Source organism: Scyliorhinus torazame, chromosome 17 (genome assembly GCF_047496885.1).
Source record: "Scyliorhinus torazame isolate Kashiwa2021f chromosome 17, sScyTor2.1, whole genome shotgun sequence".
NCBI lineage: Eukaryota > Metazoa > Chordata > Chondrichthyes > Carcharhiniformes > Scyliorhinidae > Scyliorhinus > Scyliorhinus torazame.
The window spans coordinates 114134779-114162284 of NC_092723.1; the positions used below are offsets into that span (position 1 = coordinate 114134779).

At 52.5% G+C, this 27506-nt stretch overlaps 1 protein-coding gene across 1 annotated transcript in view; it reads right to left on the reverse strand.

The window, feature by feature from the left end:
* Window positions 1-27506, reverse strand: part of LOC140394082 (putative sodium-coupled neutral amino acid transporter 10) — a 108332-nt gene that overhangs the window by 14699 nt on the left and 66127 nt on the right. The window contains exons 6-11 of the mRNA XM_072480915.1: window positions 18886-19010; window positions 15749-15851; window positions 14299-14481; window positions 10829-10940; window positions 5408-5514; window positions 4157-4304 (exon numbers count right to left, since the gene is read on the reverse strand). Coding sequence (XP_072337016.1) covers window positions 4157-4304; window positions 5408-5514; window positions 10829-10940; window positions 14299-14481; window positions 15749-15851; window positions 18886-19010 — 778 coding nt within the window. The remainder of the gene's footprint in view (window positions 1-4156; window positions 4305-5407; window positions 5515-10828; window positions 10941-14298; window positions 14482-15748; window positions 15852-18885; window positions 19011-27506) is intronic.

Below are 27506 nucleotides of genomic sequence, written 5' to 3' on the forward strand. Positions count from 1 at the left end.
AGGTGGGGCGAGCACGGAGTCCCAGGACCTGGGATGCACCATGTGTTGCTTCAGAAGGTGTTTGTCAGGAGTTGTTAGCTGTCGCAGTTTAAAGTAACTCTGCTGTATCTTAGAATAAGTCAGTGATAGACTGTATTCACCTTAGACATTTTAGTTATTCGTTAATGTATTAGTAATAAATAGCTTTTTTATAAAACAAGTCTAATGTTCTTTGTTCACATCAGCTCAATCAAAGAACATTACAGAAACCATTGCCAATTGTTGAAAAAATCCATCTGGTTGACTAATGTTCCGGGAAGGTAATCTGTCATCCTTAACCAGTTTGGCCACATGTGACTCCAGATTCACACAGCGATGCGGTTGACTCTTATTTGCTCCCCCCCACCACTGAACTGGCCTAGTAAGCCTCTCAGTTCAAGGGCAATTAGGGATGGGCACCAACGGCACGCCAAGAACGAAAACAAAAGAACTAACGCCTTGTCTCCCTTTCTTGAAAAAACACCTACATCTCTGCACCAATGATGGGTGAACAGGGGCGACTCAACCTCAATCACATATACCATTTATCTGTCCTGCAACATCTTCCCCAGCTGTTAAACAAAGGCTGAATGTCCCATCTGGAAACATTAAATGGAACTGCAGATGTTTAATAGATTGGGAAAGGCTATGGTCGTGGGTAGCCCATTGACGGAAGGTGAAGGAGGGAAGATGGCCGCCACACCCATTACTTTAGACATGTTGGCGGTAGTGATGGTGTCGGAGCTGGAGACATTTGCCAAGCAAATGGATTGGCAGTTCGATCGGCCGGGCAAGGAGGTAAAGGAATCCTTTACAGCCACTGTTGAGGAAGCTTTGGGCCCAATTTGGGAGCAGCTGGTGAAGCCCTCGAACGTGGTTAAAGTGCAGGATGAGACATTGAAGGGGGTTGAAAAGGCCTTGACGCAGCACAAGGATTGGCTTGCCTCATTGAAGGCTGAGTTGCTGATGGTATCGGATAACAACAAAGGCCTGAGGCTGAAGGTGGACGATCTGACAGGTCAAGACAGTTAAACCTCAGATTGGTGGGGCTGTCATCCTTACCCAGTTTGGAGGGCTCGAAGCTGACCCAGTACGTTTTGGAGATGTTTGCTCAGTTGGTGGGCGGGGTGAGCTGTTTTTCCCTCCGGAATTGGACACAGCTCACTGGGCGATCAGGTAAAAGCCAAGGCCAACTGAACCACTGAGGGTGGTGATTATCCAATTTCATATTTTCCATCAGAAGGAGAGGGTCCTGGAGTGGGCGACTGGGATGGACACATGGTGCAGTTTTATCAGGACATTGGGACTGAGCTAACGAAGAGGCATGCGGCCTTCAACAAGGTAAAGGCTATTTTCTACAGCAAAGGCATGCGATTTGGGGTGGTGTACCTGGTGAGATTGCGGGTCCCCATGGACCCAAAAGATCACTTTTTCAATATGCCAGAGCAGGCAGAGGCTTTGATCAGAGAGAAGAGGATGGGCCACTGTGAGGAGGACTGTTTGGAACTCTGTGTACTTATGCCTTTCTGCTTTTGGGTGTTATCTGTTTTGGGGCTTTGTCGGGGGGACGGGGGCTTTAATAAAAATATGGGAAATGTTCAGTTTGTTCTGGAAGGGGAAGAGCTTCGTTAATGGTGGCAGGGTTTAGGTGTTGTTGGGGAGTGTGGGCCGGAAAAGATGTTGGTTTTGAACGGCTGTTGGAGGAGGGGCCTGGCTGGGGGTCACTTTGCTAGCAATGAGGAGAGGAGAGGCTAGTGAACAGGAGTGGTGTGGGGGAGAGGCTGCAATCTGATGGGCCTGTTTGGATGGGTTGCAATGGACCTAGCTGTTGTTCATGTGGTGGGGGGATGGTGGTGGGGGTGAAATGTTACGACAGGCAGCCTGTGGGCCTCTTTGGGGGAGGGGTGACAGGGGAGTGCTAACAGTGTCCAGGGTGTTTTCTTTGTTCCACCTTTGGGGTAGGGCTGGTGGCCATTTTAGGTGGGCCTGCAATCTGGGAATTTCGGCTGGAACATTAAGTCACGTTCTCGATGGCTGACTTGAGGGGAGGCGGGGGTGAGAGACCCCCAAGAAGGTTGACCACCTGGAATGTGTGGGGCTTGGGTGTCCTGTGAAGAAGGCAAGGGCTTTTCCTATTTGAAAAGTTTGAAGGCCTATGTTCTGTTCCTACAGGATACACACCTGCGGCTGCGGGACCAGATCAGGTTGCCGACGGCTTGGGTGAGCCAGGTTTTTCCATTCAGGATAGTAGGGCAAAGGGGGCTGGCGATTTTGGTGAGCAAGCTGCTTCGTTCTCAGGCTGGTCGGTGGTGGCTAATCATGGGGGTCGTTATGTGATAGTTACAGGTACGCTGGAAGGGAAGGTGGTGGTGTTGGTGAATGCCCTAAATTGGGATGACATTAAGTTCATGAAATGGCAGTTAGCTTCCATTCTGCAGTTGGATATGCATCAGCTGAGTTTAGGGGGGAATTTTAACTTTGTTTTGGATCTGAAGTTAGATCGCTCCAGGCCAAGGTCTCTGACTCTTTCAGGGTTCATGGAGGAGACAGGAGGGGTGGATCCGAGCGGTGGGGGTAGGAGTTTTCATCTTTTTTGCCAGTGCACAAGGTGTACTCAATTATTGACTTCTTTGTTATGGGTAAGTCTTTGCTCCCTGGGGTAAAAAGTGTGGAATATTCGGTGGTGGCCATTTTCGGACCATGGGCCGCACTGGGTAGATTTGAAGCCGGGGGCAGGTTAGGTATAGCATGGGGGCTGGAGATTGGATGTGGGTCTGTTGGCTGACCTCGGGTTTTGTGTTACGATTTCCAGGACTATAATGGATTATGTGGCATGGAACGAGAACAGGATGGTCTCCCCTTCTATATTAAGGGAGGTTTTAAAGGTGGAGATCAGGAGACAGGTCATTTTGTACAAGACTAGGATAGGGAGGCTAGACAGGAGTGTCAGGAGCTGGTGGATGAGATTCTAGTTGTGGATAGGGAGAGTGCAAGTGACCCATGCCTGAGCTTTGGGCACATAGGAAGATGCTGCAAATGCAGTTTGACCTGTTGCCCATGGGCTGGATGATGCATGGGCTTGTGAGGAGCAGGAAGCTGTCGTCTAACGTGAGGCAGTTACTCAATGTGGTTTTTGCACCAGTGGTGGGGCCAGGCCTATTTTTGGAGGGTCAGTTTGCTGACAGGGAGGAGCTGAGGGAGGGGACAGGTCACGGTGGGATGGTTCGGTGTAGGTACTTTCAGGTCCGTAACTGGGACCGGCAAGATTTTCAACGTTCCCGGGGGTCCCGCCTTCCACCTCGCTGCAAAAGATTCTGTCCTGTGCAGGGTCGGAGGAGAGCGGTGCGTCTGGGTTGTACGGTCGAATCATGGGCGAAGAGGACGTTTCGCTGGAGGAGGTGAAGATTTGGTGGGAGGAGGAGGAGCTGGATCCCATTTTGGAGGAGGAGGTTTGGAGTGAGTCTCTCTGTAGGGTGAATGCGCGAGGCTAAGTTTGATACAGCTCAAGGTGGTGTTCAGGCCACATCTCGCCAAGGCCAGGAGTTTTTTGAAGGGGTTGCGGGTAAGTGTAAGCGGTGCTCGAGAGGGCCTGTGAACCATGCACACATGTTCTGGCCCTGCCCCAGATTGGTGGGTTTCTGGGGGTCTTTTCTCAAGACCATATCGGCAATTTTAGATGTGGATTTGGAGCCCTGCCCATTAGTTGCGGTATTTGGGGTGTCAGACCAGCCGTGATTGAGGACTGAGGTGATGGCGGATGCTCTGGATTTTGCCTCGTTGTTGGGTTGGCGGTGGATTTTCCTGAGTTGGAGGCAGGCGGCACTACCCAGTGCTACAGCATGGCTGGGTGACTTGCTGGAGTTTTTGTACCTCAAGAAGGCCAAGTTCACGGTGAGGGGAGCGATTGACGGTATTACAGTAGGTGCCGACTGTTTATATTGCATTTCAAGGATCTGATTCCTGTTTGCTGTTGAGTGGGGTGTTAAGTTGGGGGGGAATACAATTGTTGGCTGGGTTTTTGTTTTAATATGTTTGTTGAGGTTGTTGATGCATGTTTTATTGTTTGATTGTTGTTCATGTATAAAATGTTACAAATTTAATAAAATATTTTCAAAAAATAATTGAACAACGATCTTACCTTTATTCCTATATTCTGGCTTTGCATTTCCTGATTCATCAGCCGCTCTGGATTTCAAAGCCACTTGCAAATGGAAGTTTTTTCCGTTTAAATCAATGATACTGGAAACACGGATAAGTAGGAGGAGGATTCCAACTCCCAGAACAAGCTGCAAGACCAGGTTTCAGTTGAGACTCTTTTAACTGCATCAATATTGTCCACAATACAGGTTTCAAAATGCAGCTTGGAATTCAGCCTTTCAAACGTGAGAGAGATTTTTCTCAATAGTACAATATCCCCCTGGTTTCCTGGATTTACCGGCAGAATCTGCTGACCATTTTTTGTCTCCATTACCCGACCGCTGACAGTCAGATGGAGAGGCTGCTGGCTGTCAGGTGGGTAGGCCTTCAGCACTAGGCCGCAGTCGGGGAGTGAAGGGGAACCCGGGTAGATTGGGGAGGCCGGAGGGAAGAGGGAGATTGGAGTCTTGGAGCCTGGGAAAATCAGGAAGCTGCAGGGTAAGGGCCATTCGGAGTGCTAAGCCAGGAACCAACCAGGTGGCTGGAGTTGGGGGAGGTCTGGGTAGGAGGTAGAGTCTGGTTGCAGATGGTAAAGCAGATAGACTGGATCCAGCAGGTAAGCGGAAAGGCGTCTACCACCTGGATCAACATCATCACTTCTCTCTAACCACTGGTTCTCCCGGAGCGTGGGAGATCTCGACTGGCCAAATGGGGGTTAAATATGAAACATGCAGCCTCGTAATATTTAAATTGGCAACCTGCTTCCTGTGAGCTGGTTGGTTGCCCAGCACCTGTCCTGCCTCCCATTAAAACTGCACGGCGACAGTTTGGGTTCGGGATACAGATTTTTAGTATTTTAATACCACAAAAGGCCTCGCCGAGTTGAAGTCATCCCAGCCCCACTAGCAAAGGAAGTCTATCCCTTTATTCCCATCGGGCTGTTCCTTAAGATTAAAGGCCATTGAGGTGTGAAGGGGAATTTGTAACCACAGAATGTGGAATAGTAAATTACCATCTTTCACTGCTAGAGTTTAGAACATAATGTAATGTTGGGGCTGGTTTAGCACAGGGCTAAATAGCTGGCTTTTAAAGCAGACCAAAGCAGCGCGGTTCAATTTCTGTGCCAGCCTCCCCGAACAGGCGCCGGAATGTGGCAACTAGGGGCTTTTCACAGTAACTTCATTTGAAGCCTACTTGTGACAATAAGCAATTTTCATTCATTTTTCATTTCATGTCATAAAGTTAAACTTACACTTCCTGTGAATGTATGTTTCCGCAGTTTTGCATGAATTACAGATGGACAGATGAAGCAGATGAAACTCCCCATGGTAGTTCCCATTATCCCTAACACAGTCTCCACTGGAAAAACAAAAACACAACACAATCAGGGCAATGAGAATCTAGGTGGAGCGAAAGGTGTAAAGACTCATCGTCAGAGAGCTTTACAGCACAGAAACAGGCCCTTCGGCCCATCTTGTCTGTGCCAAACATCAAGTACCTATCTATTCTAAACTCATTTTTCATTCCCTGGTCTGGAGCCTTGTATGCTGTGGAATTTCAAGTGATCATCTAAATAGATCTTAAATGTTGTGAGGGTTCCCGCCTCTACCACCCTTGCAGGCAGTGAGTTCCAAATTCCCACCACCCTCTGGGTGAAAACGATTTTCCTCAAATCCCCTTTAAATCCCCTTTAAATCACGTGCTCCTTACCGTAAGAGCGTGATTCTCCAGCCTCGGTGCGCTCTCGCTCGAGGGAAACGAAGCCGGTGAATAGCGGGAGGGGCTGAAAACGAGAACCGCACCAGGTGCCAAACAGTTTGCGATGCAACTGGCCTGCTCGCGTAGGCAAAATCGGGATCTCGCCGTGGTGTGGCGAGAAACCAATTATCCCCACTTAAGCCCTATTTCCATGCAACTAATGGGAGCCTCCCCATATCCAACGGTCTCCTGTCATTCAGCGGCCTCCCCAGCAAGTGGTCACTCTGGCGCCGATTAGTGCTCCTTTTGAAAAACGTGAACCTAGCGGAAGGGCTTCTGCGGGGAGCCGAGGAGGTGAGTAGCCATCTTTGCTCACAGGCAAAGAGCCCGGGGGCGCTGGGCTTGCCACCGTAGTGCTCAGCGGGGAGTTGGGGGCACCCTCATCTGAGTGGGGGAGGGGGTCCACCCTCCAGAGGGGTGAGCCGCCACCATGGGAAGGGGCGGCGGCCGCTGGGGGGAAACCGCACGCAACACCAGCATACCAACTCCTGGTTCGTGTGTATCCATTCAGCGGGCAACCCTAGCTGCAACCATCTGCCCCACCAACCACTGTAACCTCCACCGACTGCCGAGGCCTCTGGCTGTGCGGCTGAAGGCTATTGCTCATAGGGAATTGGCAATCGTGGTTAAGTGAGCACTTGACACAACCCAAGTGGATTCCAGTGGGTGGGTGGGCCATGTAGCATGTGGGAGTCATTGCCTAGCATCCTAATCACACCTCGATGCATGGACGTTGTGGCTGAACTCCACAGGAGGCAACACCACACATGCAGCAGCCAATATCCGAAAACCCAGGGGGTGGGACACAGCTCCGGGGACATGTTCACGGCCAGAGAGTGGGTGAGTGATACGGAGAGGGAAAGATGCCTGGAGAGATGGGCCAAGTGTTCGGAGGTCAGGCCGATTTGCAGAAGAAAGTGACAGACACAATATACTGCTTGCGGTCAAGGGTGTTTATTGTGTTTTAAAATTCCCTACTCTCTCAATGGTGCTGCCCCCCCCCTCACCCCCTACCTATCCCCCCAACCCTGCCCCCCTCTTCCATTGTCCCCAGTGATCCTCGATGTGCTTTGCCTTCCTAGCTCTACTGCTACGTCTAGGTGTGTCCCCAGGATGCACATCTGAGGTGGAGGCAGCCAGCTGTTTACCTTGTCCCGTGGCTTTCGATGCCCCTGGCGGGTGTCCTCTGGGGGCAGAGATGCGGCCTCATCAGAGGGGTGGAACTCGGGGGAGCTGGTGGTCACCGTTGTTACTCCACGGGTCAGGTCCGTGTTGGCACTCAGTGCCCCCTCCTCCCGGTCAGTGTCCATAGGGCCCTGCAGTTCATCTTGGGATGGAGGGGCAGCTGGTTCGAGCCCCGGGTGCCCTGCATCATCTGGCTCTGCCAGCCCTGGCGGCTCGCTGATGCTTGCACCATCGTGTCAACGCCTTCGGCGATGCTCCTCAGTGATTGGGCCATGCTCTGCAGTGACTCGGCAATGTCTACCTGCGACTGGGACGCGCTCTGCAGCGGCTCGGCCATTCCCATCTGAGAGTGGGACACATCCCACATCATCTCATCAAGGTCAGCCTGGTGCTTGGTCACATCCCCCAGTGAGGCGGTCATTCTGCCAAAACCCTCAGCCATGGCCGTCACCGACTGCACAAAGCCTTGGACACCTTCACTCATGGTGCTGATGTCCACTGCGGTCGTCAAACTAGCAGTGTTGGCCTCGGTGCCACCCATTGCCAGCGACATCCCCTACACTCTGGGACTCCGCCAATTATGGATCTGCTGGAGTGTCGCTGACATCACCCTTTGAATGTTCTGGTCGCTTCTTATTATCTCCACCAGCTCTGGGAATACCTCTTCCACAGGCTAGGAGCCAACTGGGTCCTGGAATTCAGCAGACCTCACACTGCTGTCTCGCCTGGGCGTTCCTGCCTCAACCTGATGTACAGCAACAGCAGTGTGGTGCTAACCAGATGTGCCCTGAAGCCTGACCACTAACATTTCCCACCGAGGTGTGTGTATGTGCGCTGGTGGAGAATGGGGATGACAGCTGTGACACCTTGATTGTGTCTTCCTCCGAGCTGCCCTCCGAGGTGGTCTCCTGGGAGGCTGGAGAGAGTGCCCCCCGGGATGGGTCAGCAGCGTCAGCTGGAGGACCTGCGGGAGAATGGATATGTGGGAGGGATGGGTCAGTCAGTAGGGCAATAACACAGGTCCTCCGGGTGGGGCCCGATGGATCCTCACCTCTGAGGCGTCCACCAACCTCCGCGGGGGTAACCGCCCTATCTTTGGCCACCTCAGTCACCTCCAGGGCCCTCTCCTCGAGGAGGTGTGGATTCTTAAGTCTGGCACCCCGCTGCCAGTCTGGACCCTCTCCCGGTGATTGTGGGAGGGCTTTTTCTGAGTAGATACAGAGAGGGCATCGTTAGCCACATGCGTGGTTCACAGTGGTGGGAGGGGGTGTGAAGGAAGGGTTGGGGGTTGAATGGAGAAGGGATAAAGGGTGGGTTGGGGATCACATGGAGAGTTGGGGGGGTGGATGCTTGTGTGGGGGTGGAAAACCCGGAGTAGGGGTTGCGGTTGGTGTCTATTCACACATGCTGCTCTGTGTAGGTCGTTGACCTTTTTTGGCACTGGAGGTGGGTCTTCCTGGTCATTCTCTTGGAGCTTACAGCCATCGCCATCTCATCCCAGGCAGCACTGGCTGCCCTGTGGCTGACCCTCCGGGTTCCTTGGGGGAACAGAACATCTCTCCTGGCCTCCACTACACCTGGGAGCCTCCCCTGGTCTGCATATCTGAATCTTGGGGTTGGACGGTTGTTGCGAGCTGGCTGGGGTTCATAGAATTCCTACAGTGCAGAAGAATGCTATTCGGGCCATCGAGTGTGCACCGACCCTCTGAACAAACACCCTACCTAGGGTCAGGCACCACCCTATCCCCATAACCCAGTAACCCCACCTAACCTTTTGGATACTAAGGGGCAATTTATCATGGCCAATCCACCTAACCTGCGCATCTTTGTGACTGTGGGAGGAAACCGGAGCACCCGGAGGAACCCCACAGAGACACGGGGAGAAAGTACAAACTCCACACAGACAGTGACCTGAGGCCAGAATTGAATCCGTGTCCCTGGCCCTGTGAGGCAGCAGTGCTAACCACTGTGCCACCGTGCCGGGTTGGTTGAGCAAGTGCTGCTCGACCTTGTTAGTGGGGGCCTGGCGAGCGCCGTGCCGACAAATCGGCTGGCATGCCTTTATTTGTGGTGGGATGCCCATGGAGCCTCGTTGAGTGGACCAATTAACGTTGAATAGCATTGCCAGCCTTGCCGGGCCAAGTGCCGGGAAGCTCGCGGCAGTTCCCGCTCGCTACCACACTAAGAAATTGTTTGGGAGAATCGCGCCCGAAACATTTGCCTCCTGGTTATTGACCCCTCCACTGAAGGAAAAAGCTTCCTCCTATCTCGAACTCTTATAATTTTGTACATCTTGATGAGGTCCCCCCTTAGCCACCTCTGCTCTAAGGAAAATAACCCCAGCCTAACCAGCCTCTCTTCATAGCTGAAATGCTACAGACTAGGCAATATCCTGGTGAATCTCCCCTGCACCCGTTCTAGTGCAATCACACCCTTCCTATAGTGTGGTGACCAGAACAGCACACAGTACTTTAGCTGTGGACTAATGAGCATTTTAAGCAGCTCCATCATAACCTCCTCGGCTAATAAAGGTACGTTTCCCATATGTCTGCTTGGCCACCGTATCTACTGTCCTGCTGCCTTCAGAGATCTTTGGAGATGCACCCCAAGGTCACTCTGGTCCTCTGTACATCTCACCGTCCTACTTTCATTGAAAGGAGGTCATTCGGCCCATCGAGTCTGCACCGACCCACTTAAGCCCTCACTTCCACTCTATCCCCGTAACCCAATAACCCCTCCTAACCGTTTTGGTCACTAAGGGCAATTTATCATGGCCAATCCACCTAACCTGCACGTCTTTGGACTGTTGGAGGAAACCGGAGCACTCACTATTGAAAGTTACTTTTGAAACTGGTTCCACCAACCTTTGCATTCCATATCATAACAACTTACTGATTTTCAAATATTCTCTTTCTCTCCTGCCTGGTCCATTTGTCATGTTTTCCTTGCACTCGGAAATGTAAACACCCCACTCCCACCCCTCTTCCTCGCCAATGCATCACAGCTCTAGGGGCTGGTTTAGCTCACTGGGCTAAATCGCTGGCTTTGAAAGCAGACCAAGGCAGGCCAGCAGCACGGTTCAATTCCCATACCAGCCTCCCTGAACAGGCGCCGGAATGTGGCGACTAGGGGCTTTTCACAGTAACTTCATTGAAGCCTACTTGTGACAATAAGTGATTTTCATTTCATTTCATTTTCACTAGCAAATCTTCACACATTATGGGCCAAAGAATAATCTTACACATACAGCGGGCGGGACTCGCCGCTCTCCCAGCCGTGTGTTCCTCGGCAGCGTGCCATTTGCTGGCGGCGGGAACCTCTCTTCCTGCCGCATTTCAATGTGATTTCCCATTGAAGCCACCCCACGCTCCCAGGAAAAGAGAATCCCAATGGCCGGAAAATTCCAGCTAATATTTGGCGTTATAATGTGGTGTTAGAATCAAACAGAAACCCTTGCTGCAGAACGTAGTTTACTGGATATGACACAAGCTGTCTTGTGATCACTCTCACTCTAGAAAACGGTATAGCAGAACGATGAGAACATGGCTTAGGATATAAACTAGAGACTGGAATTCTCCGGCCGTTGGGATTCTCTGTTCCCGCCGGCAGCGCATCCCCCGCCCCCCGGGTTTCCCGCCAGCGGGATAATCACCAGTTGATGCTTAACTATTCTTTTTAAGAAAACAAATACTCTTGTACTGCTGGTTCCAGCTCACAGAGTTTGACTTACCGTCAGGCACCAGTATACCCAGGCTCATTGTGCAGTACACGATGAAAACTGTGGCTGTTACATGCTGGTGAAAGGGCATATCTCCACTGACTGAGAATGTGCCATCATCTTTCTGTAAAAGACGTAAAGGATGTATCTGTGAGCTTTGAATCGTTTCCACAGTGTTCAGACATTCAGAAAATGAGTAAGACACAAGCACAATCTGAGTCTTGCTTTCCTCAGCACACACATGCGAATATCCTGTCTGTTTTATATGAGATAGGAGCAGAAGTAGGCCATTCGGCCCCTCAGGCCTGCTCCGTCATTTGATATGATCATGGCTGACCTATTTGTGTTTCAGGTTCCACATTCCCATGTACTCCCAGATAACCTTTGATTCGCTCTCCTAACAATAATCTATCTCCACCTTAGAAATATTCATTGGCCTTGCCTCCACTGCCTTCCGAGAATGGTCAGTCTGAATGAAAAGATCTTTAATCATATCATTTAAACAGCCTAAGCTAACGGGTTACTTTAATCAGTCATCTGTTCCCTCTCAACTGAGATCTAACATCCAAACTCACACACATTTGGCAGGGTTTCAGGAAGCACTGCTTCCCTCACATCCTGTTGTCCAGGGACAATGAGGCCAACTGTAATAATCCTGCTGCTGTCCTGAATCTGGGAGCATCCTGATCCGACTGGCTGTGTCCTTTATTTAAGCCATCAGACTAACCTGGCTGCAAACCTTGGATCTGATGATGGGAGGAAGTGTCCTATGGGTCGTGGTGTAATTGGAATACCATTATGCAATTCTGATTTTGGGAGGCATGGGTTCAAATCTGATCTCTAATTTTCTTTTTCATAATGAAGAGTATTAGACTTTTGTTCAGTTCTCACTCATTCAGTTTTAATTGAAGCGAAGGAGAGTTGTGTTCCGTGTAGTGATTAGGACATTTTGGCTTGCACACATAAGCAGCCATAGGATTGGTTCGAGTTTGCAGTACAGACACAGGCCATTTTGTCCCACTCTACATGAACCTCCTCCTGATTTACTTCATCTTACTCCATCAACATAGTCTTCATCTATTGTCACCCGCTTTAGCACAAGGCTAAATAGCAACCTTTGCATTCCATATCATAACAACTTACTGATTTTCAAATATTCTCTTTCTCTCCTGCCTGGTCCATTTGTCATGTTTTCCTTGCACTCGGAAATGTGAACACCCCTCTCCCACCCCTCTTCCCGGCCAATGCATTGCAGCTCTAGGGGCTGGTTTAGCTCACTGGGCTAAATTGCTGGCTTTGAAAGCAGACCAAGGCAGGCCAGCAGCACGGGTTCAATTCCCGTACCAGCCTCCCCGAACAGGTGCCGGAATGTGGCGACTAGGGGCTTTTCACAGTAACTTCATTTGAAGACTACTTGTGACAATAAGTGATTTTCATTTCATAAAGTTTCCCCTTAAATATATTACAAGTCACACTGAAGAGAACAAAAGACCCTTCCTTAAAGTCTTCAGCCCTGATTTTAGCCTGGTTCACCTGAGAAGAACATAGTTCAGGTTGAATTGCCCAGTTTGCACTCTGGTCAATCATACTTCAATAGAGAGGGAAATTGAGTGACTGTACATCAGGTTTTCAACCCCAACCCCTTCAGTTTTCATGGGTAGACTGGGTTAAAATTAAAGCTTACGCATTCTAGAAATGTTTTAATTTCATATGGAGTGACTTGGTTTTCACTGCTATTGTGTAGTGACCGTCATGTAAGTAAAAGCTGTAACATTATGTGAAATGTTCAGAATACAAAGAGTTACTGTCATATAATTAACCACTAGATGGAGCTAGATGCAGAACGATATAAAGCACTGACTCACAGTCTTCTGGGAGAAGGCTGGAGAGGAGCAGTGAGAGAGATCAGAGTACAGTTATAGATAGAGTGTAAAGACTAGTGTTAGTACAGTGTAGATTGTAGATTACTAGATTATTGCTTACTATAGGAGTAAGTGGTTGAGCTTCAATAAGTAGTACAAATAAAAGTTAGCTTTGTTAATGAAGTTAGCTTCTGTGGTCTTTGTGAACACTACGACATCCATCCTGATAACAGAATCACAAAGAACACCACAAAAGTTTTAATTTTAGCATGAGAGCTATAGGTCAGAGTTTTTTGGATGCTGGGGCTCAGGAACACATCTGTGCCAACTCAGATAGGCCCGCTGCCATTTTATGCTCTAACGAGCGTTATTTGGCAGCAGGTGGGACTTCCCTCTGTCATTGGAAGACTTGTCTGTGAGAGCTGGCGGCCAATCAGATTGAGGTAGTTCAATCAGTTTTGTAAAATCATCCAAAGACCCCAGGCCATTAACTTTCACAGTGGCACCAGTTAATGCATTCTTACAACCCCAATGTGGTACTGGGAAACTGAAGCCATTAATAAGAATAATTGGATGGGTTGCATAACGTCTGACAAATCCTTCGCTGTAGGTTGCGTTCTTATAATCCATGACCAGCCCTGCACCAAAAATAACAAATACATTTAGAAAGAAGGTGGGATTTTCCACCTCCCTCCCTCATGGTGTGTATTGTGGCAGAGGCAGCCGCCATTGGTGGCGGCGGGATTGTCCAGTCCCGCCACTGTAAACAGGTATTCCTGTTGTCTGCACCCTCCCCTGCCAGCCGGGGGAGGGGGGGGGGGGCTAGTGGGATCAGTGCTTTCTGTGGGAATGGCTGGAAAATCTCAATCTCAGCCTCCGGCATGGTGACACAGTGGTTAGCACGGCCAGGGACCGGGTTCAATTTCGGCCATGGGTGACTGTGTGGATTTTGCACTTTCTCCCCATGTCTGCGTGGGTTTCCTCCGGGTGCTCCGGTTTCTTCCCACCGTCCAAAGATGTGCAGGCGGATTAACCATGCTAAATTGCCCCTTTGTGTCCAAAAGGTTCGTAGGATTACTGGGTTACGGGGATAGGGTGGGGGCGTGGGCCTAGCTAGGGTGTTATTTCAGAGTGTCAGTGCAAACTCAATGGGCTGAATGGCCTCCTTCTGCACTGTAGTGATTCTATGAATTCAGAACAGAGAAACAAACCAGTAAGTTCAATTGATCTACAAGGGTATTAATATTCCTCGCAAACCCCTTCCCACCTTTACCTCATCTCATCCTCCCACCATAATCTTCTATTCCTCTTTTTCTCATGTATGTCTCCAGTTGCACCTTAAATGCACCTTTGCTACCCATTTCAACCACTCCAATTATGGTAGCATGTTCTACATTCTAACCACTCTCTGAATAAAGAAGTTTCTCCTGAATTCTGTATTGAATTTGTATGTGACTATCTTATATTTATGGCCCTTAATTTGGATCTCCCCCACAAGTGGAAACATCTTCTCTGCCAGTCTGTCAAAACCCAAGAGCTCAATTTGTGAATCATTTAGCTTTCCCTTAGCTATATGTTGAACTGTTATTAGCAATTATTGTGATTGATCAATAAACCAACCTGTTGTTCGATAAAGAGGGTGCTGATAGCTTGGCGACAAGGTAAAATAATCATTGGGAAGCTCAGTGCGAGGGAGATGTAAAATATAGCACGTATACCATATGTTACAAAGCTTGGGGGTAAAGCAGCAAGGATATCTCCTGGTACAGCTTCAGTGAGAGGCAGGTAGCCACATAATCCGACCTGAAATGTTTTTTTTTAAAAGAAAATAACACATCAGGAGCAGATCTTGATTGTTTTTTGTTTTCTGAATATTTTCTGAAGAATAATGGTTAAGAAAAAATAAAAATCAGTGTCATGACCAAAACATTTCAAATCCAAACACATGGAAGATATCAATATGATTAAGCTTTATGACTAATCCCCATTCGCCAGGATGATACGGAGCAGCATCTCCCTATAACCTATGGCCTCTGCCATCTAGAACACTTTCAAATTCCCCTTCAAATCACACAACATCCTGGCCAACCCTTCATTGTTGCTTCCTGAGGTGATTTGTTCGTCATAAGCCCCCTTAACCTGTTCAATGTACCTCTTTGCACTTTGCCAACACTTTATTTTCACTTTTAATAAGCTTCAGGCAGCTTTTCACCATAGCACGGAAGCACAGTGGTTAGCACAGTCGCTAGCACAGTCGCTTCACAGCTCCAGTGTCCCAGGTTCAATTCCCGGCTTGGGTCAATGTCTGTGCGGAGTCTCCACGTTCTCCCCATATCTGCGTGGGTTTCCTCCGGGGGCTCCAGTTTCCTCCCACAGTCCAAAGATGTGCACGTTAGGTGGATTGGCCATGATAAATTGCCCTTAGTGTCCAAAAAGGTTAGGTGGGGTTACTGGGTTGTGGGGATAGGGTGGAGGCGTAGGCTTAAGTAGGGTGCTCTTTCCAAGAGCCGGTGCAGATTCGATGGACCGAATGGCCTCCTTCTTCACTGTAAATTATGTGATTCTATGGTTCTATGATATAAGATGGGTGAAGGGGGCAAATTTGACTTTGGGTCAAAGTTAAAAGCAGTCTATGTCAAATTAATAGCTAATTCTACACCACTCCTCATTCACGTTAATCAGAATAAAAGTGAGGAGCCTAATCAATGGCTGCACGGATAGTACCCACTTATAAAGTAAAATGACCACCGTCACCTCCTCACTGCCCAGGTCAGAAACATACAGATATCAGTTCCAAGTTTGCTGTTCATTCGCTTAAAGCTGCATGCTTCTGTCTTATGCAATTTGAAATAAATGTGATGCCTGCTTTTAAAAATGTGAATGCAGCTTAATTTCAGAGTCATGGTCGGATGTGTCCCACCACAAATTGGAACGGGAGTTCTTGAAGGAGGTTCTGTCCTGCTTCATTTAGCAGTCAGGTAGGACTTAATCTCTGAATATACATCACACCAGTGCTCAGTGACTACACCAACAGCAAGGTTATAGCAGAAATAGAGTGAAAGTAACTTACTACTGTATATAAGGTGAAGGTAATGATGGTCGCTCGCTTGAAGACTCCATTCATTTGTACCACTGATTGCCCTCTGAGGTTGAAGAATATAGGAAGCACTAATCTTGACAAGGAACATTGGAGAGAAACCATAATGCAAACTGAGCTTACAGTTGAAGATTAATGTCTGACTCTGTAATGATGCACTTTCACAAACATCACTAGAAACACAAAATGTATTTACTAATAAGAGATCAGCAGCCTCATAGTTATAGCTAGCTCCGAAAATGTCCCTTTGCCTAAGAAGACTGTCTCACTATCACATTCTGAGTCCCGATTGGTCGCACAGGCCATGTGACCCTCACTCTGCTGTGTTCCCTTACTCTGCTGTGTTACCCTTAAAGGGACAATCACCACATCCCTCCCCTTTAAGTTCTTTGTACAATCTTCAATGACTAATTCCCCTGTCTTAAATATTAGCTAAACAATCTTACAAGAGAGGATCTAACCATCAGTTCTTGACATTCAATGGCATTACCATCGCTGAATGCCCCACAATCAACATCCTGGGGGAAACTGAATTGGCCTAGCCATATTAATACTGTGGCGACCAGAGCAGGTCAACAGCTAGCAATCCTACAGTGAGTAACTCACTGTCTGACCCCCTAAAGCCTATCCACCATTTACAAGATGCAAGTCAGGAGAGTGATGGAATACTCTCCATTTGCATGGATGAGCGCAGCTCCAACAACACTCAAGAAGCTCAACACCATCCAAAACAAAGCAGTCTGCTTGATTGCTACCCCTTACACAAACATTCAATCCCTCCACCACCGATGAACAGTGGCAGCCGTGTGTACCATCTACGAGATGCACTGCAGCAGCTCGCCAGAGTTCCTAAGATAGCACCTTCCAAACCCACGATCCCTACCATCTAGAAGGACAAGGGCTGCAGATACCTGGGAATCCCACCACTTGGATGTTCCCTCCAAGTCACTCACCACACTGACTTGGAAACATATCACCGTTCCTTTACTGTCGCTGGGGCAAACTTCTAGAACTCCCTCCCAAACAGCACTGCAGGTGTACCTACACCTCAGGGACTGCAGCAGTTCACAAAGGCAACTCACCACCACCTTCTAAAGGGCAATTAGGAATGGGCAATAAATGCTGTCCTAACCAGCATTGCCCACATTCCGCAAATAAATAAAATATTATGTACGAGTTGGGTCTTTGAAGGGGGTTTCTGATCCTTGTAGAGCGCCATAATTATGTTGTCTGAAGTTCTTCCACAGGATCAATGTTGTCTTTAATAAATTTAGAGTACCCAATTCATTTTTTCCAATTAAGGGGCAATTCAGCATGTCCAATCCACCTACCATGCACATCTTTGGGTTGTGGGGTTCCGCGGCATGGGCTTTAGGTATTCCAGGAGTTGAAAAGCTTTGGCATAATCTTTCAATAGCGTGCAGTGTAGGTTGCTTCACCTCAAAGATTTCCATCCATTTAGAGTGTGCATCAATCAGGACCAAAACGATTGTGCCCAGGAATGGACCAACACAATCAATATGGATTTGTACACGTGACCGACCAGGTCAATCCCAAGGGAGCAGTGCGGCTTTAGCAGACAACCTTCGTTGTGGTTGGTACTGTTGACAGTGCTTGACTAGCTTCTCGATGTCAGCATCAATACCAGGCCACCACACATAATGCCTGGCAAGCATCTTCATCTTAGAGATGCCAAAATTGTGTAATTCAATTAGGAGCAGCTCTCTGCCTGGGTGGCGCGGCCTCACAGCGTCGAGGACTCCAGCCCTGGGTCACTGTTCGTCTGGATTTTGCATGTTCTCCCTGTGTCTGCGTGGGTCTCACCCCACAACCCAAAGATGTGCAGGGTAGGTGGATTGGCCACGCTAAATTGCCTCCTCATTAGAAAAAAAATAATTGGGAACTTAAAAATCTCATTGGTGACGAATGGCAAGCCTCCTCTGCCACACCGGGGACGGAATTCCAACCATTGAGTCGGCGGGTGACTTGACGATGGTTTTCATATTGAAGTGGCATTTAACTAAAAAGGCTGTATCACACACAAATGAGGTGGCATGGTGGCACAGTGGCTAGCACTGATGCCTCACAGCGCCAGAGACCCAGGTGCAATTCCGACCTTGTGTGACTGTCTGTGTGGAGTTTGTACTTTCTCCCCGTGTCTGTGTGGATTTCCTCTGGTTTCCTCCCACAGTCCAAAAATGTGCAGGTTAGGTGGATTGGCCATGCTAAAATTGCCCTTTAGTGTCCAAAGAAGTGCAGGTTAGGTGGGGTTATGGGGACAGTGCGGGGAGTGTGCCTAGGGGATGCTCTTTCAGAGGGTCAATGAGGGTTGGACGGGGCCAAATGGCCACCTTCTGCACTGTAGGGATCCTATGGACAACAACTTTGCATTTATCTAGTGCCTTTAATGTTGTAAAATGTCCCAAGGTGCCTTGCAGGTGTATTATTGAACCAGATTTGATCCTGAGACACATAAAGCGATGTTAAGACAGGTGGCCCAGCGGTTGGCCAAAGAGGAATGTTTTAAGGAGAATCTTAAATAGAGGATCAAGAAACAGATATGGATGGATTTGGGAGAGAATTCTGGAGATTAGGTCCTTAACAGCTGAAGGCTGGACAGCCAATGATGGAATGATTAAAATTAAAGGCCACTGAAGAGGAGAAATGGAGATATCTAGGGAGGGAGGGGTGGGGGGGGAGAGACTATTGTAGAAAATTAGATAAATCAGGAGGGATTTGAAAACAAGGATGAGAATTTTAAAATCAAGTCATTGCCAGACAGGATCCAATGTGGGTCAATGGGCGCAGGGGTAATGGATGAAAAGGATGGAATGCAAGTCCATGTTGTGGATGAACGTTTGTCTTTAATGTTCCTGGAGGAGGACATTGTACACCAGAAGGCCAAGACCGGGTTTTAAGCCCTCCCCCCATTCCATAGGCCCGTGATGTTCCACCATTCAAACAAACATTAAAGTGTGTATTGGAAAATTGACCCTTGTACAATTATAAAAGAACGGCATTTTCTTGAGCTAACCTATCTCCCTCATGCAGCTATAATTCCAATCGTTAAAGCAAACAGTTTGCTAGCACCGTATTTTCACTTCACTTACGGGTGACAACAGAATGAGGTGGCAAATATTGGCAGAGAGGTGGCGATTCCAGACCACTGCCAGAGGCGGACATTCTCCATCACCATGTCACCAGACAGCACTGAGTTCAGGCAGTATGCCAACAGCTGAAAAACAAGATGGACCCCCGTGAGAACTCCTCATCACCCACCAACACAAACAAAATCACAGCACGCTCTGCCTGCATAAACACTCGCTTGAGTGTAATAATAAGAAGCTGTTTTATTCTCGGAGTCTCTGGCACTTCTGCCAAAGCATAACGAAAACAATACAAAAATGTTGACCTTGGAGTAATTGCTACAATGTGCTGGCTCCCACCAGGGACTGTGGAGTCGCTCAGTTAACCACTTTTAGGCATCAAACACAGCAGAGCGGACTTTTTAACATATACTTTCTCCCCCTCTCAATTGTCTCCCATGGTTTCCTCAAGAAGAGACTCCTGATGGGGCACCATGCATGGCCATTGAGATCAAACACAAGAAATAATGAATGTAATTTAATGTGGCCGACAGATGGCTCTCACCATTTGGGTAGACGGTGGGAGCCTGTGTGTCCCATCTCTCTGGGAGGTCTGACACTATCACATTCCAATCAGGCAGTTTTCTGGGCGGGGTTGGGCCTCCTGTCTGACTAAGCCTGCAATAGGGTGCAAGTTCCACCCCGAGGGATGTTAATTAAATCAGAGGCTGGAAGCGCCACTGGGAGCAATGTTCACAGCTGGTACTACAGTGGGCCCTTCACCATGGATTGGCGATGGATCCCGGGAGAGGAGCGAGTACTGGTTGGATTGTGGGGGGCTCGCAGGAAGGCGTTCAAGGGCAAGGGAGCTGGAGGAGAGAGTGGGGGGGTGGGGCTGTCAGAGGCTAGGGCAGGGATGTGACTTCCTGACACTGGATCCCTCGATCGGGCACAGAGCATCTGTGAATGAGGGAACCTCCTCTACTGGCCACTGGCAAACCTGACACGGTTTACTGGGCGGCCTCTCTGGATAGCAAGTTCCCCCACTCGCCTGGGGGTGGGTTGGGGCATTACATTCTGCCCACCGAGTGCAAAATTGTAGGGAGAATATAATTTTTATTGAAGGAGAGATCCTGCCATTGGCAGGGATACTGACATTAAGATCAGGACAGGCATTGCGGTGAATTCTACAGCAGCTCCCACCAGCGGGATTGTCCAGTCCTGCCAAAGTCAATAGAGTTTCAAGCTGCTCGTCGCATTTTCTGTCCCCGCCCCACTGCGGTAGGGGTGTAAAATTCTGCCCGGATCATTACATTTGATTGGTTTGACCTGACTCGTTGATATTTAATCTTCATGGTGAAGTCCATGGAAAATGGAAAATCTCTGGATTTAAGTTAAATCATCTTTTGGGGTTTTTCAAGGTATGATTGTCATCAGAATAAATTAACGGGTGCTGACATGTGTTATTTTGTCAACAAGATTGCTTCACAGAAATGGATATTTCTTTCTACTCCTTTTGTATTGGATGTGTCTGGTTGGATTCCAGGAACTGCATCAACTTTAACCAGTGAGTATAAAATGAGTTCAAGTAATGGCTCTTCTTACAGATACCAAAAACCAGGTCAAAGAATTTTTACTCTGTCCCTTCTGCACTGCTGACTTTACTTCTGACATTGAATAGGATTGTTTCATTTTGCACATACTCCCGACATCTTCCTGCTGAAAACCTGCATGAAATGGCCTCATTCACATCGACTGTTCCTCCCTCTGTGCCCTGGGCTAAGGTGGAAGAAACTGAGGTGCCAGTTTAGTGATCGTGAAGTTACCACGTCTGAAACTGAGCCACCCTAATGAGACTTTTCTGGATTCTGTGCTTGATTGATTTCAGGAAGATCAGTGGTAGACACCCATGAGTTTATGAAGGACCATGATCACTGCTTCTGACTATTGCCCATTGACCCCTGTTGAAAAGAGCAGTGTGCAAAATTGAGGGATGATGGAACGGGCTCAGCTTTGACATTCTACAAACAGGAATGTACAGTTAACATTCTCCATGGAGGCTCCACACCACAGAGATTCCCCACCACAGAGACATACCCACCTTGTATGCTCCTCACCATGAAGGCACCCCACCGCACAGACGTTCCCACCGCAGAGACGTTCCCACCGCAGAGACGTCCCCACCGCAGAGACATCCCCACCGCAGAGACATCCCCACCGCAGAGACGTCCCCACCGCAGAGACGTCCCCACCGCAGAGACGTCCCCACCGCAGAGACGTCCCCACCGCAGAGACGTCCCCACCGCAGAGACGTTCCCACCGCAGAGACGTCCCCACCGCAGAGACATCCCCATCGCAGAGACATCTCCACCGCAGAGACATCCCCACCGCAGAGACATCCCCACCGCAGAGACGTCCGCACCGCAGAGACGTCCCCACCGCAGAGACGTCCGCACCGCAGAGACGTCCCCACCGCAGAGACGTCCCCACCGCAGAGACATCCCCACCGCAGAGACATCCCCACCGCAGAGACGTCCCCACCGCAGAGACGTCCCCACCGCAGAGACATTCCCACCGCAGAGACGTCCCCACCGCAGAGACATCCCCATCGCAGAGACATCTCCACCGCAGAGACATCCCCACCGCAGAGACGTCCCCACCACAGAGACGTCCCCACCGCAGAGACGTCCCCACCGCAGAGACGTCCCCACCGCAGAGACGTCCCCACCGCAGAGACGTCCCCACCGCAGAGACGTTCCCACCGCAGAGACGTCCCCACCGCAGAGACATCCCCATCGCAGAGACATCTCCACCGCAGAGACATCCCCACCGCAGAGACATCCCCACCGCAGAGACGTCCGCACCGCAGAGACGTCCCCACCGCAGAGACGTCCGCACCGCAGAGACGTCCCCACCGCAGAGACGTCCCCACCGCAGAGACATCCCCACCGCAGAGACATCCCCATCGCAGAGACGTCCCCACCGCAGAGACGTCCGCACCGCAGAGACGTCCCCACCGCAGAGACATCCCCACCGCAGAGACGTCCCCACCGCAGAGACATCCCCACCGCAGAGACGTCCCCATCGCAGAGCCGTCCCCACCGCAGAGACATCCCCACCGCAGAGACATCCGCACCGCAGAGACATCCCCACCGCAGAGATGTCCCCACCGCAGAGACATCCACACCGCAGAGACATCCCCACCGCAGAGACGTCCCCACCGCAGAGACATCCCCACCGCAGAGACATCCCCACCGCAGAGACGTCCCCACCGCAGAGACATCCCCACTGCAGAGACATCCCCACCGCAGAGATGTCCCCACTGCAGAGACATCCCCACCGCAGAGACGTCCCCACTGCAGAGACGTCCCCACTGCAGAGACATCCCCACCGCAGAGACGTCCCCACCGCAGAGACATCCCCACCGCAGAGACGTCCCCACTGCAGAGACGTCCCCACCGCAGAGACGTCCCCACTGCAGAGACATTCCCATCGCAGAGACGTCCCCACCGCAGAGATGTCCCTACCGCAGAGATGTCCCCACCGCAGAGATGTCCCCACCGCAGAGATGTCCCCACCGCGGAGACGTCCCCACCGCAGAGACATCCCCACCGCAGGGACATCCCCACCGCAGAGACGTCTCCACTGCAGAGATGTCCCCACCGCAGAGACATCCCCACCGCAGAGACGTCCCCACCGCAGAGACGTCCCCACCGCAGAGACGTCCCCACCGCAGAGACATCCCCACCGCAGAGACATCCCCATCGCAGAGATGTCCCCACCGCAGAGATGTCCCCACCGCAGAGACGTCCCCACCGCAGAGACATCCCCACCGCAGAGACATCCCCACCGCAGAGACATCCCCACCGCAGAGACATCCCCATCGCAGAGACGTCCCCACCGCAGAGACGTCCCCACCGCAGAGACGTCCCCACCGCAGAGACATCCCCACCGCAGAGACATCCCCACCGCAGAGACATCCCCACCGCAGAGACGTCCCCACCGCAGAGACATCCCCACCGCAGAGACGTCCCCACCGCAGAGACGTCCCCACCGCAGAGACATCCCCACCGCAGAGACATCCCCATCGCAGAGACATCCCCACCGCAGAGATGTCCCCACCGCAGAGACGTCCCCACCGCAGAGACATCCCCATCGCAGAGACATCCCCACCGCAGAGACGTCCCCATCGCAGAGACATCCCCACCGCAGAGACATCCCCACCGCAGAGACATCCCCATCGCAGAGACATCCCCATCGCAGAGACATCCCCACCGCAGAGATGTCCCCACCGCAGAGATGTCCCCACCGCAGAGACGTCCCCACCGCAGAGACTTCCCCATCGCAGAGACATCCCCATCGCAGAGACATCCCCACCGCAGAGACATCCCCATCGCAGAGACATCCCCACCGCAGAGACATCCCCACCGCAGAGACATCCCCATCGCAGAGACATCCCCATCGCAGAGACATCCCCATCGCAGAGACATCCCCACCGCAGAGACATCCCCATCGCAGAGACATCCCCATCGCAGAGACATCCCCACCGCAGAGACATCCCCATCGCAGAGACATCCCCATCGCAGAGACATCCCCACCGCAGAGATGTCCCCACCGCAGAGATGTCCCCACCGCAGAGACGTCCCCACCGCAGAGACATCCCCATCGCAGAGACATCCCCACCGCAGAGACGTCCCCACCGCAGAGATGTCCCCACCGCAGAGATGTCCCCACCGCAGGGACGTCCCCACCGCAGAGACTTCCCCACCGCAGAGACATCCCCACCGCAGAGACATCCCCATCGCAGAGACATCCCCACCGCAGAGACATCCCCATCGCAGAGACATCCCCATCGCAGAGACATCCCCATCGCAGAGACATCCCCACCGCAGAGACATCCCCATCGCAGAGACATCCCCATCGCAGAGACATCCCCACCGCAGAGATGTCCCCACCGCAGAGATGTCCCCACCGCAGAGACGTCCCCACCGCAGAGACGTCCCCACCGCAGAGACATCCCCATCGCAGAGACGTCCCCACCGCAGAGACGACCCCACCGCAGAGATGTCCCCACCGCAGAGATGTCCCCACCGCAGGGACGTCCCCACCGCAGAGACTTCCCCACCGCAGAGACATCCCCACCGCAGAGACATCCCCATCGCAGAGACGTCCCCACCGCAGAGACATCCCCATCGCAGAGACGTCCCCACCGCAGAGACGTCCCCACCGCAGAGACATCCCCACCGCAGAGATGTCCTCACCGCAGAGACGTCCCCACCGCAGAGACGTCCCCACCGCAGAGACGTCCCCACCACAGAGACGTCCCCACCGCAGAGACGTCCCCACCGCAGAGACGTCCCCTCCGCAGAGACGTCCCCACTGCAGAGACGTCCCCACCGCAGAGACGTCCCCACTGCAGAGACGTCCCCACTGCAGAGACGTCCCCATCGCAGAGACGTCCCCACCGCAGAGACGTCCCCATCGCAGAGACGTCCCCACCGCAGAGACGTCCCCACTGCAGAGACGTCCCCACCGCAGAGACGTCCCCATCGCAGAGACGTCCCCATCGCAGAGACGTCCCCACCGCAGAGACGTCCCCATCGCAGAGACGTCCCCATCGCAGAGACGTCCCCACCGCAGAGACGTCCCCATCGCAGAGACGTCCCCACCGCAGAGACGTCCCCAACGCAGAGACGTCCCCACCGCAGAGACGTCCCCATCGCAGAGACATCCCCATCGCAGAGACGTCCCCACCGCAGAGATGTCCCCACCGCAGAGACATCCCCACCGCAGAGCCATCCCCACTGCAGAGCTGTCCCCACCGCAGAGACATCCCCACTGCAGAGATGTCCCCACCGCAGAGACATCCCCACCGCAGTGACGTCCCCATCGCAGAGACATCCCCACCGCAGAGATGTCCCCACCGCAGAGATGTCCCCACCGCAGAGACATCCCCACCGCAGAGCCATCCCCACTGCAGAGCTGTCCCCACCGCAGAGACATCCCCACTGCAGAGATGTCCCCACCGCAGAGACATCCCCACCGCAGAGACGTCCCCACCGCAGAGACATCCCCATCGCAGAGACGTCCCCACCGCAGAGACATCCCCAGTGCAGAGATGTCCCCACCGCAGAGACATCCCCATCGCAGAGACATCCCCATCGCAGAGACATCCCCACCGCAGAGACGACCCCACCGCAGAGACATCCCCACCGCAGAGACATCCCCACTGCAGAGATGTCCCCACCGCAGAGACATCCCCATCGCAGAGACATCCCCATCGCAGAGACATCCCCACCGCAGAGACATCCCAACCGCAGAGACATCCCCATCGCAGAGACATCCCCATCGCAGAGACATCCCCACCGCAGAGACATCCCCATCGCAGAGACATCCCCACCGCAGAGACGTCCCCACCGCAGAGACATCCCCACCGCAGAGACATCCCCACTGCAGAGATGTCCCCACCGCAGAGACATCCCCATCGCAGAGACATCCCCATCGCAGAGACATCCCCATCGCAGAGACATCCCCACCGCAGAGACATCCCCACCTCAGAGACGTCCCCACCGCAGAGACATCCCCACCGCAGAGGCATCCCCATCGCAGAGACATCCCCACCGCAGAGACATCCCCATCGCAGATACGTCCCCACCGCAGAGACATCCCCATCGCAGAGACATCCCCATCGCAGAGACATCCCCACCGCAGAGACGTCCCCACCGCAGAGACATCCCCACCGCAGAGACATCCCCATCGCAGAGACATCCCCATCGCAGAGACATCCCCATCGCAGAGACATCCCTATCGCAGAGACATCCCCATCGCAGAGACATCCCCATCGCAGAGACGTCCCCACCGCAGAGACGTCCCCACCGCAGAGACATCCCCACCGCAGAGATGTCCCCACCGCAGAGATGTCCCCATCGCAGAGACATCCCCACCGCAGAGACATCCCCACCGCAGAGACGTCCCACTGCAGAGATGTCCCCACTGCAGAGACGTCCCCACCGCAGAGACATCCCCACCGCAGAGACATCCCCACCGCAGAGACGCCCCACTGCAGAGATGTCCCCACTGCAGAGATGTCCCCACCGCAGAGACGTCCCCACCGCAGAGACATCCCCACCGCAGAGACATCCCCATCGCAGAGACGTCCCCACCGCAGAGACATCCCCACTGCAGAGACATCCCCATCGCAGAGACGTCCCCACTGCAGAGATGTCCCCACTGCAGAGATGTCCCCACCGCAGAGACGTCCCCTCCGCAGAGACATCCCCACCGCAGAGACATCCCCACCGCAGAGACGTCCCCACCGCAGAGACGTCCCCACCGCAGAGACGTCCCCACCGCGGAGACGTCCCCACCGCAGAGACATCCCCATCGCAGAGACGTCCCCTCCGCAGAGACATCCCCACCGCAGAGATGTCCCCACCGCAGTGACATCCCCACCGCAGAGACGTCCACATCGCAGAGACATCCCCACCGCAGAGACGTCCGCACCGCAGAGATGTCCCCACCGCAGAGACATCCCCACCGCAGAGACATCCCCACCGCAGAGACGTACGCACCGCAGAGACGTCCGCACCGCAGAGATGTCCCCACCGCAGAGATGTCCCCACCGCAGAGATGTCCCCACTGCAGAGACATCCCCACCGCAGAGACATCCCCACTGCAGAGCTGTCCCCACCGCAGAGACATCCCCACTGCAGAGATGTCCCCACCGCAGAGACATCCCCACCGCAGAGACATCCCCATCGCAGAAACATCCCCACCGCAGAGACATCCCCACCGCAGAGACATCCCCATCGCAGAGACATCCCCACCGCAGAGATGTCCCCACCGCAGAGACATCCCCACCGCAGAGACATCCCCACCGCAGAGACATCCCCATCGCAGAGACGTCCCCTCCGCAGAGACATCCCCACCGCAGAGATGTCCCCACCGCAGAGACATCCCCACCGCAGAGACATCCCCATCGCAGAGACATCCCCACCGCAGAGATGTCCCCACCCCAGCGGCATCCCCATCGCAGAGACGTCCCCACTGCAGAGATGTCCCCACTGCAGAGATGTCCCCACTGCAGAGATGTCCCCACCGCAGAGACGTCCCCACCGCAGAGACATCCCCACCGCAGAGACGTCCGCACCGCAGAGACATCCCCATCGCAGAGACGTCCCCACCGCAGAGACATCCCCATCGCAGAGACGTCCCCACCGCAGAGACATCCCCATCGCAGAGACATCCCCACCGCAGAGACATCCCCATCGCAGAGACGTCCCCTCCGCAGAGACATCCCCACCGCAGAGACGTCCCCACCGCGGAGACGTCCCCACCGCAGAGACGTCCCCACCGCGGAGACGTCCCCACCGCAGAGACATCCCCATCGCAGAGACGTCCCCTCCGCAGAGACATCCCCACCGCAGAGATGTCCCCACCGCAGAGACATCCCCACCGCAGAGACATCCCCATCGCAGAGACGTCCCCATCGCAGAGACATCCCCACCGCAGAGACGTCCCCACCGCAGAGACGTCCCCACCGCAGAGACATCCCCATCGCAGAGACATCCCCATCGCAGAGACATCCCCACCGCAGAGACATCCCCACCGCAGAGATGTCCCCACCGCAGAGATGTCCCCACCGC